Here is a 12,376-nt window from a genome sequence, read left to right as displayed (position 1 = left end):
TTATTGCTCTTAGCTTTTTGAGAAACTTCAATGCCTGGGAATGCCTTGCTATTCTTTGCATTCAGTGAAAACTTAATCTTATTTTATTCAACATTAAATATTATTGTAAGCATTGAAACGAGAAACGAGAAACTCCATGCAAATTATTTTCGATAAATAATCATTTCACAAATCAATTTATTCCAAACTACATAAGAAAAATCCACTTTCATATATATGATATTCAAGAAGTCACCCTCGTTTTTACTATTAGAGTAAGCAGGAGGCAGGTGGATCAACAATACCTATTCACTATAATAGACCTTCTATTAGGTACCATTACCGGTACCTTCTTACCTATTTACCATAAAATTAATGAATAGAAATAAACTTCCTCGGTTACAAAATTTTCCTTTTTCTATCCAAAAGACATTACGAAATCTATAATGTGGCTAATTTAGAGTGTACTGTATTAATTAATCAATGAGCCGGTATAAATAAAAGCGGTACAAACCCACATATTACGTTTCAGTTTGGTTCAACTTCATGAATGGTTTTATGGTTCTACAGAACTAATTTCAGTTTTATGCTCGCTTATTTTCAGCTTCAATTTGTAGACTATTTCGTTATAAGAACATTACAATAATTATTATACATTTTCTTTCTTTCTATGTAACAGTAGGTCCAATTATACTAAATATAGGCCTAATATACTGAATCAAGACAAAAATATAGGCGCTCCTATGTAATCTATTCAACCCAATTTGGAAACATCGCACAATGATGCAACATGGTACCTTTCAAGCAATCAATGAGTAAACTCATATAAAATCTTCCGTTATTTCCAATTTTTATGATCAGTAATAACAATAATACATTTTCTTGGTTAATATATTTCTTCAATACCTGAAAAAGAGTGTCTTGTCATCATTAAACTTGCATCTTATCGTTTCTTCATAAAAATGTGGTCCTCAATCATTTATATACATATAATTTCACGGCACTTATACTCTTGACCATTAACATTTTTAGGTTTCCCAATTGTTTTCTACTGATGAAACTTTAAATCCAGCAATCTCTAAGCCGTGGGTACAATTCACCTCTGGGAATTTACTTTTACAGCTTTGAAGCTCCAACTTCACTATTAATTCAGCTGAAAGCTCTGATCTACGCTCTCGATTTCTTGAATGAGAGATAATATATATTTTGATTCAATTAGGTATTGCAATACATATGGTGACAAACAGGAATGTATGAATAATAACACTGAAAATGGCCTATGGTAAAGACAAATATTCATTTTTCAACAAAACTAAAACTTTTTATTGCAATGTGTTCAATGGGTGTTGCTACAAAATTTTCAAGCAACATTGATTATGACCAATAATTATGATCATGATTATCATTGATATGATCGTTTGATTGCAGACATTCTTATCTATTCACTCCTGTTAACATCGTGAGAGGGTTTTCTTGGAAGAATCTATTCATTCAGCTATGAAATTCTATTTCTTTAGTTTTTTTTTCTTAATATACTTGACAATGCTGCATCATTTACTTGAGTGAATTATCACCTAGTCTGATTATCTCTACTTTTAATGTGTTTAATGCTATCAATGCCACTCAATATAATAATCTTATTTTTTAATATACAATACATGACAATGCTACATCATTTACATGAGTGAATCAATAAGATTATCATTCTTTGCTCATTAAAAATTCCAATGCTACTCAATCCTAATGTTGATATATGCTTCTTATTAAAGTGTTTGTTGTTCTGCAGATGTACTACTTCGAAGGAGACACAAGCACCACATTCACAGGAATGACGGATCCTCGATTGGGAGGATTGATTGATAACTACAACAACCGTCCATATCTGCCCCAGTGGGAAGCACCCTGTGACGTAGTTTCCAATTCCAGCGATGGCAGCAAATTTCCATCCTACATAAAACCCAATGATACTCTACGGTTCTTCAGAAAATCTCTATGTCGATCTATGCCACTGGTAAATATACACCCTCAAATTCCATATTATATAATTCAGTATATAGTAAAAATTCTATGAACTGTTTCATTATAGAGTTTCAAATTCTAAAGATGTATCCGTAAAGATTATATGTCATTCAAGCATAATATAGGCTACAAAAAGTTATTTACATATATAATCACCTAAATAATCGTAACCGAACAAGTAATTTTGACAAAAATTGTTGGCTACAATGAAAATCTTTGAGAAACAGGCAAAATCACTTGTTCGTAACAAGCAAATCACTTGTAAACTTGTAGAAATTCATTGTAACTACAAGTCTACAATTCTGCTTTTGTGAAACGCTTGTAATCAGCTGTTCTCCAAAACCATGGTTGGCAACAAGACTTGTAACCTACTTGTACCTTTGTGAAATAGGACCCAGGTCAGTAGTATAATAGAGAAAGGATAAGCGTAAGTCTATTCGTTTGTCTCTGGTAGTATTCAATAATAGATTATGGTTTCTCGATCCATTCCGAGCTGCGATGCACACCTTTTTTATGTATTTCACATGACTTGCAGTCAATTATTTTAATTAAATAAACAAATTATTTTACTTACTGACTTGAGTACTTTCAAACGGCTAGCGTTCATTTTCAACAGTCTGTTAGTAACTCCACTGTGTACTCCAGTCAGTAAGTGAATAAATTTGATTATTTACTTAGAATAATTGACTGCAAGTCGTGTGAAATACATGAAAAAAGTGATTCAACAAAATTTGTATAACAAGTCATAATTTACCATAACATATTTATTTATTTATTTATTTATAATTTTCACAAAGAAGCACTGATCGGAAGAGAAAAACTAAGGATATTCTTTGTACTAATTCTCTCCCAAATTTAGATACGGTAACATTTTAAAAGTCCAAAATAGGGTTATGATTACACTTCTCTATCAATTCCTTTAATAGATATTGGATGGCATTGATTTTCCAATGAGAATTTAGATTTAATGCTGAGAGTCAAGATAAGGTTATTAACTACTATAATCTTCTATCAATTAAATTTATTATTAGAGAGAAATTCTCATGTTCTTTGGATTTTCAATACAGGCTAATTAGTAAATTTCCACTAATATTCACAGCATGGGTCCTTCTCTCACTAGGTATTTAAAAACATTCCTCATCATAATATGATGTCGGTTGTTTTCTCCATTATAATATATCCCTTACATTTTCAAAATTTCTTTTCTACTGAAAAATGGAATTATAACCGAATATTCCATAAAAGCAACGGGTGCTAAGAATAAATAAATAGATAAAGTGTGATTGCATCTTTTACAGAACATCAATTGAAATAAAGTAAAACATCAGCAAAGTAAACTGGCATAATCACAGCACGTTTTAATAAAAAAACAATTATTCAATTAATTTTTATTAATCAATATACAGAGTCAGTCATATGTATGGGAACTCTTCAATAAATTGGAGACTTCACAGTATTATATCTACAACAGTCTCTAACTTGTTGAAGGGTACCCATACACATGACTCACTCTCTATAATTAAATAATATAACTAAGGAATAAAATTGTCGAACCACATCACTATTCATTATTTAACAGGAAAATACTTTTATGAATTATTGGACATCTAGAGTTCATTGTAATGCTGTTTTGAACTGTTTATAATATCTATTGGAATGATTTTAACTGAATTAGGAAGTTTCAGTTGCTCTTTATGACTCATTACAATTTTTTTACAGGTACGAGTTGGGGAAGAAACACTAGATGGATTACATGGTTACACATACCATTTCCAAGACAATGCTCTCGACAATGGAGAAAACAATTCTTCAAACAAATGCTTCTGTCGCAAGGGGCATTGTCTGGCTCCTGGACTAATTGATGTAACTGACTGCTATTATGGTGAGAGTTATCAGCTACAGTACAGAGCTATAATTCAATCATTAAGATAAAAAATCAATATTCAATAATAATTAAATAGAAAATTCTGTAACTTTTGAGAAAAAACAAATAGTCTATTTTTGTACACTAAAGTCATACAAAATGAAGAACGCGTTTTTTACGCTTGCATGAAGTGAAAACCTATCACCATGTCATTTCAATTTTTGAAGTAGGGCTACGAGTTAATTACAAATTTGAATTGTTGCATTTCATATTTTTTACTCATTTATTCTGCTATCCATGACAAACTGCGAGTTAATAATTCGTTTTTGAACTATTATTATGACACTACAGTCTAATAATCATATTTTTTCAATTATGGTATTTGAATCACACATTCATTGGATATACTCTTAATGGAAACCTATTAAAATCATTGGATAGGATGATTTCCTAGATTGATAGAGTAGTAATTTATTAGAATGAATACCGTAATATGATCCATAATCAATGAATGGATGATATTGTAGAAATTTCTTACAACATTCACGGGAACTGTTAGAACCCTGAAAAATATGAACTAGCCTCTCGTTTAGAATGATAATACGGTATATATGCTCCTAGTATTTGTAGGATTTGATGAAACTTTTCTTCTTTTATTTCTATGCACAAATTTTTCCCATAGTCTGATTCTAAAGAATGTTGAAAATAAAACCTAGTAATAAGTGATTTTGATGAATATTCTAACTGATCAAAGCTTTTCATACTTTTTAGATATTTCTGCTCAATCCAATTAATTTGACCCACTTAACTTTCAATTTGTGAGAACTCTAAAATTTCTGAAAATCAAGTTGTTGTTGAAAACATTCAACATCTATTATATATTTATGCTACCCATATCAAATTGATATTATCGTATTTTTCCACTGTCTCCACATTTCATCATTCATCAAATTTAATATTGTTAATAAAATAACCAATTTCCTAAATAAAATTATTGTGAAATAATAACTATAATAACTACTTCAAGATTCCATTTTTTTTTATTCAATGCATCTTATTTTCCTATCATTTTTCAGTACGCCTAACAATTAATTTCCATGTTTTATTTTCAGGATTTCCCATTGCACTGTCGTATCCTCATTTCTATCAGGCGGATGAATCACTTCTAAAAGCTGTTGAAGGATTGCATCCGGACCCTAAACTGCATACCACATTCTTCACAGTAAATCCGGTAAGTGATTGATTTGATTTCTAGAAATATTCTAGGTTATTCCTACAAAATTCCTCATTCATTGTTTGACAGTTATTGCTTTTATATATTTTTTAAATATATTGTAACACTCTTCCAATTGAATAAGTATAAGATTATAAATGAAAGTGTTTGCATAAGATTACACATCTATTGATAAAATAAATAGAAGATTGCATTTATTCGAACGCTAATGAATATATAATTCGGATTTTTGTTCTATCATTATAGTTACATGTTACAACTCTATCCAAAGTTTGACATATTATAACCAGTGACCTGTTATTTTTTTCACATGTAGACTATACTCATATTATTATATTAGATCAATAACTGTATTTCACAGAAGTATTTTGCCTTATTCGCGTTATTATTATTATGTTTGTTTCTGTCCATAATGTAAACCACATTTGGTTGATTGAATTACACTTTCAAGCATTGTAGAATATTTTATTTTCGTTCTTCTATGATCAGTAATTAGTACATTGATACTGATAATTGATTTATTTTTTAATGACTTTCTGAAATTTCTGACCTGACTATTTTAAAATGTTCCAGGAATCTGGCCTCCCTCTTCGTCTTTCAGTCAAAATGCAGATCAACATGGCGTTGGGAGATTTGTCTAGTATGGCAAAAGTTGAACGATTTGCTCATCAAGTTATCCCTATGCTATGGACTGATATTGTGAGTCAATTAGCTTTTTATTTTCTATTGAAACTTTCCAATTGAAAAAAAAACAATGATATTATGAAATAAGTGAGTATTTATACATAAAGCTATAACACATTAAAATATCCTACATTGATAATCTGAGTTGATTTTCTACTGCACTCTCCAATTGAAAAAACATTGATATTATGAAATACTCACTATACAAAAAGCTTTAATACATTATAAAATCCTACATTGATAATTAGAGTTGATTTTCTACTGCAAATGAAGAAATTCAAAGAATTTGAAATACTCATTCCAAACATATTGTTCAAGTCAAGATGGAAAACCCAATATGAGTAGTGTCTTGTCCCTCTCTAAGAATACTTACTTACTTTTATAGCTCCATTGTTTCTATCAATTAGTTTCAAAACAAAGTTTGAAAATTTTTTCTCACGAAATAAAGAGCCGAAAGGGGCCAGTGGTTGTAGAAAGGCATATGTCTATGAGTTTGAAATTTTATGATTGAATCAAACAACTCGAAATTGTTACAACCACAATTTAAAAATTGAGAAGACAATGTAATGTTTGGGAAGACAATTGTAACAATGTAACAAAATTATTTCCTACAATGTTGGGAAACTAGTATCGGCTGCTACTGTATAAAATATACTGATCATCAATCTAGTAAACTCCATCAAGTTAGCCCAATTCACTTGTGATTGATAATGATTGAACTAAAGTTTCTATTTCTCAATAAATATATGGGTGTTTGACAATTTTGTCACACACGTACTTTAATCCATTATGGATACAAGCCTACCACAACACTATCTGCATTAGCCTAGTTCACAAAAAGTTTTTCTTTTCTCTGTAAATTTCATAATAAGATTTTTTAATTTCATTATAACTATTAATTTTAGAATTTCATATCGGGTATTAAAAGGGATATTTTTGTTAAGATTGCTCGTACTTGTTGATTTAATAATTTATTAATACATTCATAGATACAATTTCATTCTTAACCCATCATGAATGATTGGGAAGGGAACAAAAGGCATAGAGTAAAAACTGTTTCTCAGAAACTCTTTCTAAAATTTTGATAGAGATGATGGATATTCCATAATATATTTTTCCTCATGAATTATTCACCTATTGGATGTTTCAGCTGTGATATGTATTGATTTACACAAATTTAATATTGTATGCTTTATTATTTATAAAGATGATAAATATATCACAAATATATAAATATATCGTTCTGGCACATCTATATAGAGGTTTTTAAGCGAAAATATATGTACACTTCTAAATAGGGGCTTAGTTTGAAAAATTGCATTGTGGGTTTTCAGTGTTTAAAATACATTATACAAAATAAATAGAAAAGAAATAGATTATATACTATTTGTAAGATTAGTGCGTTGTGTGTTCTAAATTATTTTTACCGACTTATGGCTTTATTTCTTATTAATTGACCAATTGAGACAAATATAAACCGTATGATTCTGTTGCAGTACATGGATGGACTACCTTCAGACGTCTCAACAAGGTTCTACATGTATCTGAATGTGGCCCCTGCAACTCTGTCAGTCATAATTTACATGCTACTAATCGGTGGAGTTGCATTTATGGTACTCAGTGTAGCTGTGGGATTCTGTGTGCCAAGAGACATCAATTTGAACGATCCAACAGCTGTTTGGAGGGACGATATGTTAACAAGAGAGGTGTTTCCAGTCCAGAAACGCAAGCCCAAAGAAAGAGATGCAGTCGCTACTAATAATAACAACTCAAAAGAGATGGAAGTCTATTACTGTTCCCTACTAACGCCAGTTGACAGAGAAAACCTGGATGAATGAAAGGACCAGAGTTCCACTTTTTTATCAATAACTAAACTTTCTGCTCATATCAGGAAGTAATAACGAGGTTATTCAGTCAAGGAGACTAAAAATCTCAAAAAAATGATCGATAATGGATCTTTCTATTGCTGTTAGGGAGTAACAATGTGAAATACTTTAGTCAAAAGTACCATAACTTTGAATGACTCATTTTTATGATCAAACTCTTCTATGTTATAAGAAAGTGATAATGTGGAATAATTTAGTCAAGAAGACTATAACTTGAACAGAATAATTCAACTATCCATTGAAAATACGAACTGTGAATGTGAAATACTTTAGTCAAGAGTATCATAACTTCATGATTCATTTTTATGATCAAACTCTTCTATGTTATACGAAAGTGATAATGTGGATTAATTTAGTAAAGAAGACTATAACTTGAACAGAATAATTCAACTTTCCATTGAAAATACGAAGTGTGATGTGAAATACTTTAGTCAGTTTAAAGACTATATAATTTAATATAGTAATATTCATGGAAAAAATCGTATAGTTGTCAGAATGTGACGCACATGCACCATATAAACGTCACAAATGACTAGTTGGTAGCTCATGTTGTTAATAATTCTGTGCTATTCATCGCTGAAATTTAAACGAATTTTGGCGTGAAAATCAGTTGATAGTTTTATTTACGGTTATCACATTTTATAATAGGCCTACATGATATTGTTATGTACAGTGTACAAGCTCGTATGCAAGAATTGCATTTCTATATCGCGTATTTCAAAAGCACTACATTCTACTTACACCATAGAACTAAATTTATGATATAAACATAGGCCTATAAAAGTGTTATAATAATGCCACAAAATGTGAGTTCATCAATAACTTGATAGGATGTTATTTCTGTATTGATATTAACCAATTTTATGAATTATTGATGAATATATTTTAGAATAGATTATGCACCATAATAATATTTTTAGGTGTAAAAATACAGTATAAAACTCCTCAAAGCAATTGGGAAGTCATATTCTTTGTGATTGTAGGGGAAGTTTGAATAATAAATCATTGCAAAGTCTTCATATTTTAAAGCGTTCAAGTTGGGAATCACATTCCTATATTAAAATAGTTGTTATTAGTCAAAGAATTTAATTACAGAATCTATTGATGCTGTAAAATAAATCTAATGTTTTTTATGAGAATTTAGTATTTAGGAAATGAATTGTTTTAGCAATTATCCAATAAATAACATTGGTATGTGATAAGTATGTGATATCACGAGGGTAAGATCAAAGGTTGTTGGCCAGAGATTTGGCAATATGTTAATGCTACTTAGCATTTTGTGTAGAAATAGTTTAATTTCTTGATAATTCTGCGAGGAATCAGCTATATGTAGATTAGGTATTTCTTTATAGAGTATTTTTATAATATTTTTTCTTGGTTTTATTGATGGTATTTCATAGAAAAGCAAATTTCAAAGCCTCATTTTCTCTATTTGTGGGATTTATCATTCATAATTTAGAAAATTCTCGTGGTAGATTAGACTTTTTTTCTATTTGAACAAATTCATTCTTCAAAATCATCTACCATCATAAATTTATAGATTAATTTTACGAAATCTTTTATTTTATTGTGAATAAACTCCACACCTACTGCGGTTATGAATCCATAATCTTTGCCAATCAAGGTACACTTTGAGTAATGTGTATAAAAATAGACAGGATGAAAATACAGTCAATATATTATAGAATGCATTTAATGCAATGTGTAATAAATGTAGTGTGTATGAGAATATTGGCCATAGTCTTTGAACAACTATTCTAAACCACACATGAAACTTTGGGAATAAAACTTTTTACACATTCATTTGGAAAACGGAACTACTTATTTGATAGTGATGTATTGCTTTTTCAAAATGTACCATACCAAATAATATTCTGAACTGTGTTTTAAACTGTGTGGGGCATCAGTGAGGGAGTCAAATATGTTATTATAGATTATAGTAGTGTCACAAAATCTATATCAGTCATATTTCAGCTTCACTGAGACTCACACACTTCATTTGATTCTATTCTATTGAATTAAATAACGGTTAATACCCATCTATTATTGTTAATAAATTGTGTTAGATTTATAGGTATCTTATGTTTAATAATTTTTTTATCCTTGTAATTCGCGTAACACGTAAGACACATTTCATAAAATCAATATTATTGGAGAGGTAAAATCTTCTTTCATACATGACTCAGTTGAGTGGAACTTATTTTTAAAACAATTTTAATACGTATAATACATTATATTTATGATTTCCAGTGATGATCCTTGCTCAATGCTTATAAGTTAAAATAATTAGGTATATTATTTATAATCATAATTACCGTATTTTTAAGTGTTATTTTTCCAATTGTTATCACTGTTAGGAATAGAGTTGTATAAAATTCCACAGTATTAAATACTGTTTATGTTTAGTTATTGTATGATTGAATTTTAGAGACATGTAAGTCATTCCGTGTCTATGTATGTTAGTATGTATTAGTATGATTGCTCTTATGAATGCCCTTGAGTATGGGAATACCTTTTGTAAATATTTCAATCTTGATATTTTGTAATAAATACACGTTCTAAAACTAAATAAATATTAAAAATGTAACTATAGTCAATTATTTTCATTCACGCATAAGCTATTCGTCTCCTCAACAGAAACCCAACCAGTCAAATGTATGTTCCAATTGATGGTTCAGTGTAATATTGATAAATATACAAGTTATATAGGATCAGTTCACTTATATGGGCTACTTTAATTCAAATTAATAGAAACAATATAACAACTTGTGGTACCCTTTTATTAAAAACGTTTAAATATTTTAAAGTTTTTAATAAAAGTTACCACAAGTTTTTATATTGTTTTAATTAAGTTATATAGGGCCTAACATACATTATTATAGTAACTTACATCCTTATAAATACGAATATAATGCCTAGACTTCTCTTCTATAACCAACTTATACAACTATTACAACTATTTATTTATTCAACTATTTTTACTGAGGGTGATGTCCACATAAGCTCTAGGCCTGTGCGTGGGTAATGAGAAGGATGATAATGAGAGATGAATTGACCTACAGTTTCAGGTGGTTTCCGAACCAACAGGAAGCGATTTTACAACTATTGTAGTTATACATTGTTGTAATCACTTTTCCTTATAAGGAGGGCTAATACAAATTATTGAAATGAAATAATCAATCGCCTAGTAATATAAAGTGAGGGTTGACGGTCAAACCACACGTATACAAGAATGAGAGGAAAATAAATGTTCAGTCATATTTTGCAACAGATCAGAAGAGCATAACAGAAATTTTGAAACGAACAAAAAAATTATCATTTTTCCAACACAACTTTAGTGTAAAATGTCAATAACAATGCAATGGCCACTGCATATTATACATAAAGTTATGTAAAAAATAAATATGCATAAAATAATAATGCATAAAAAATAATATCCCTCCACAATCCCCAGCTTTCTTACAAATATTACAATCTAACTTTTCAATTGATCGTTTGTGAGCAGTCAGCAATGACTTCTCTGCTTGGACTTCCACAATATTACTTCCACAATTTTTAATAGGACTATTGATACTCGTTCGGCCAGGCTGTTTGAGAATAGTCCCGTTAGAATTCATGAGAATAATATTTTTACTGATGTACCCGACACTTGCACTATAATACTGATATGCGGGAGTTCAGCGGAAGATAAAATTCAAGCTTAAAGCGGAAGGTGAAATTCAACCACGTTAGCTTTACTTGTGTGCTCCTCAGACCTTCTCCAAGGAAGAAGGAGCAAATTTGTCAAAACATATTTTGAAGCACCGAATCACCGAATGTAAGGTGGAAGTTAGAAGAAAGCGGAGAAATTCAGATACATGCATTATGATGAGCCTTCTCCGCTTCACTATGTTTTGACCCCAAGTCAACTAATCAGACAGCTCATTAGAAACCCTGAAACTTGTCCAGATTTGAAAAGTAAGAAGTAAGTTGAAAGTTCTATTGTGAAAATGAACAGAGTGAATCACAAAGTTTAGTTATTTACTAAAAGTTCAAGATGTGATGAGAACCTGGGTTCTCAACCTGGGTCCTCAATAGGCAGGGTTCATACCGACGCGATATTTTCCAGGCAATAAATTGCCGAGGAAATATTGACAAGAAAAATGGCACGGGGGTTTATAGATATAGCAAGCGATAAATCGGCTCGGTAGAAATGTGGAGAGAATCAATGAGTCATCATTTCTGGATTTTGAACGAGTTTTTGAATTCATTCTCAAGTTTGAGCTCCAGTCAGCATTTGTTCAAAGATGAATATGGATGTTATTTAAAGATAATGTTGACAGTTTATGATGAACCTCGAAGAAATCGCAAGCAATCTATCGCTAGGCCAACAGTGAGTATAGAATGTAATTCATATAAATTCTATACATTCTATACTCACTGAGGGCCGACAGCAAGCAGCACACGAGGTAGTTTTTCATTTTCTGAGATGCTGAAATTCTCAGTCAAGTAGAAATTGCCTGGTGAATATCGCCCCAGTGTGAACTCGGTATTAAACTAAAACGAAAGAAATAGACACTCATAAAGTTGTACTTTATGTAGAGGTGTGGAACACCTACAGCAAAGCAGATTTCAATTACCTAACGCGAAAATTCGTGATTTAAATAATGCCATGATGATTTGACATCTGCTCTGAAACAGTGAGAAACTCTGCTAAGGAATCTTACCTTT

General features: G+C 30.4%; 2 protein-coding genes across 3 annotated transcripts in view; one reads left to right on the top strand and one right to left on the bottom strand.

The window, feature by feature from the left end:
• Positions 1 to 10,253, top strand: part of LOC111056612 (scavenger receptor class B member 1) — an 83,300-nt gene extending 73,047 nt beyond the window's left edge. Inside the window, exons 6-10 of one of the 2 annotated variants that reach the window (XM_022343998.2) lie at positions 1,766 to 1,990; positions 3,718 to 3,880; positions 4,975 to 5,093; positions 5,670 to 5,795; positions 7,277 to 10,253. In XM_022343998.2, coding sequence (XP_022199690.1) covers positions 1,766 to 1,990; positions 3,718 to 3,880; positions 4,975 to 5,093; positions 5,670 to 5,795; positions 7,277 to 7,618 — 975 coding nt within the window. In that variant the 3' untranslated portion in view covers positions 7,619 to 10,253. The remainder of the gene's footprint in view (positions 1 to 1,765; positions 1,991 to 3,717; positions 3,881 to 4,974; positions 5,094 to 5,669; positions 5,796 to 7,276) is intronic. The other variant, XM_022343999.2, reaches the window with a different exon arrangement.
• A 123-nt stretch (positions 10,254 to 10,376) lies between these two features.
• Positions 10,377 to 12,376, bottom strand: part of LOC111056611 (glucose dehydrogenase [FAD, quinone]-like) — a 37,025-nt gene continuing 35,025 nt past the window's right edge. Inside the window, exon 10 of the mRNA XM_022343996.2 lies at positions 10,377 to 12,376. This exon is cut by the window's right edge and continues 421 nt beyond it. The gene's annotated coding sequence lies outside the window, so the exon portion shown is untranslated.

The sequence above is a fragment of the Nilaparvata lugens genome, chromosome X, assembly GCF_014356525.2.
Source record: "Nilaparvata lugens isolate BPH chromosome X, ASM1435652v1, whole genome shotgun sequence".
Taxonomy (NCBI): domain Eukaryota; kingdom Metazoa; phylum Arthropoda; class Insecta; order Hemiptera; family Delphacidae; genus Nilaparvata; species Nilaparvata lugens.
Note: the sequence above shows the minus strand (reverse complement) of the source record. Positions and strands in the feature narration are given on the sequence as shown.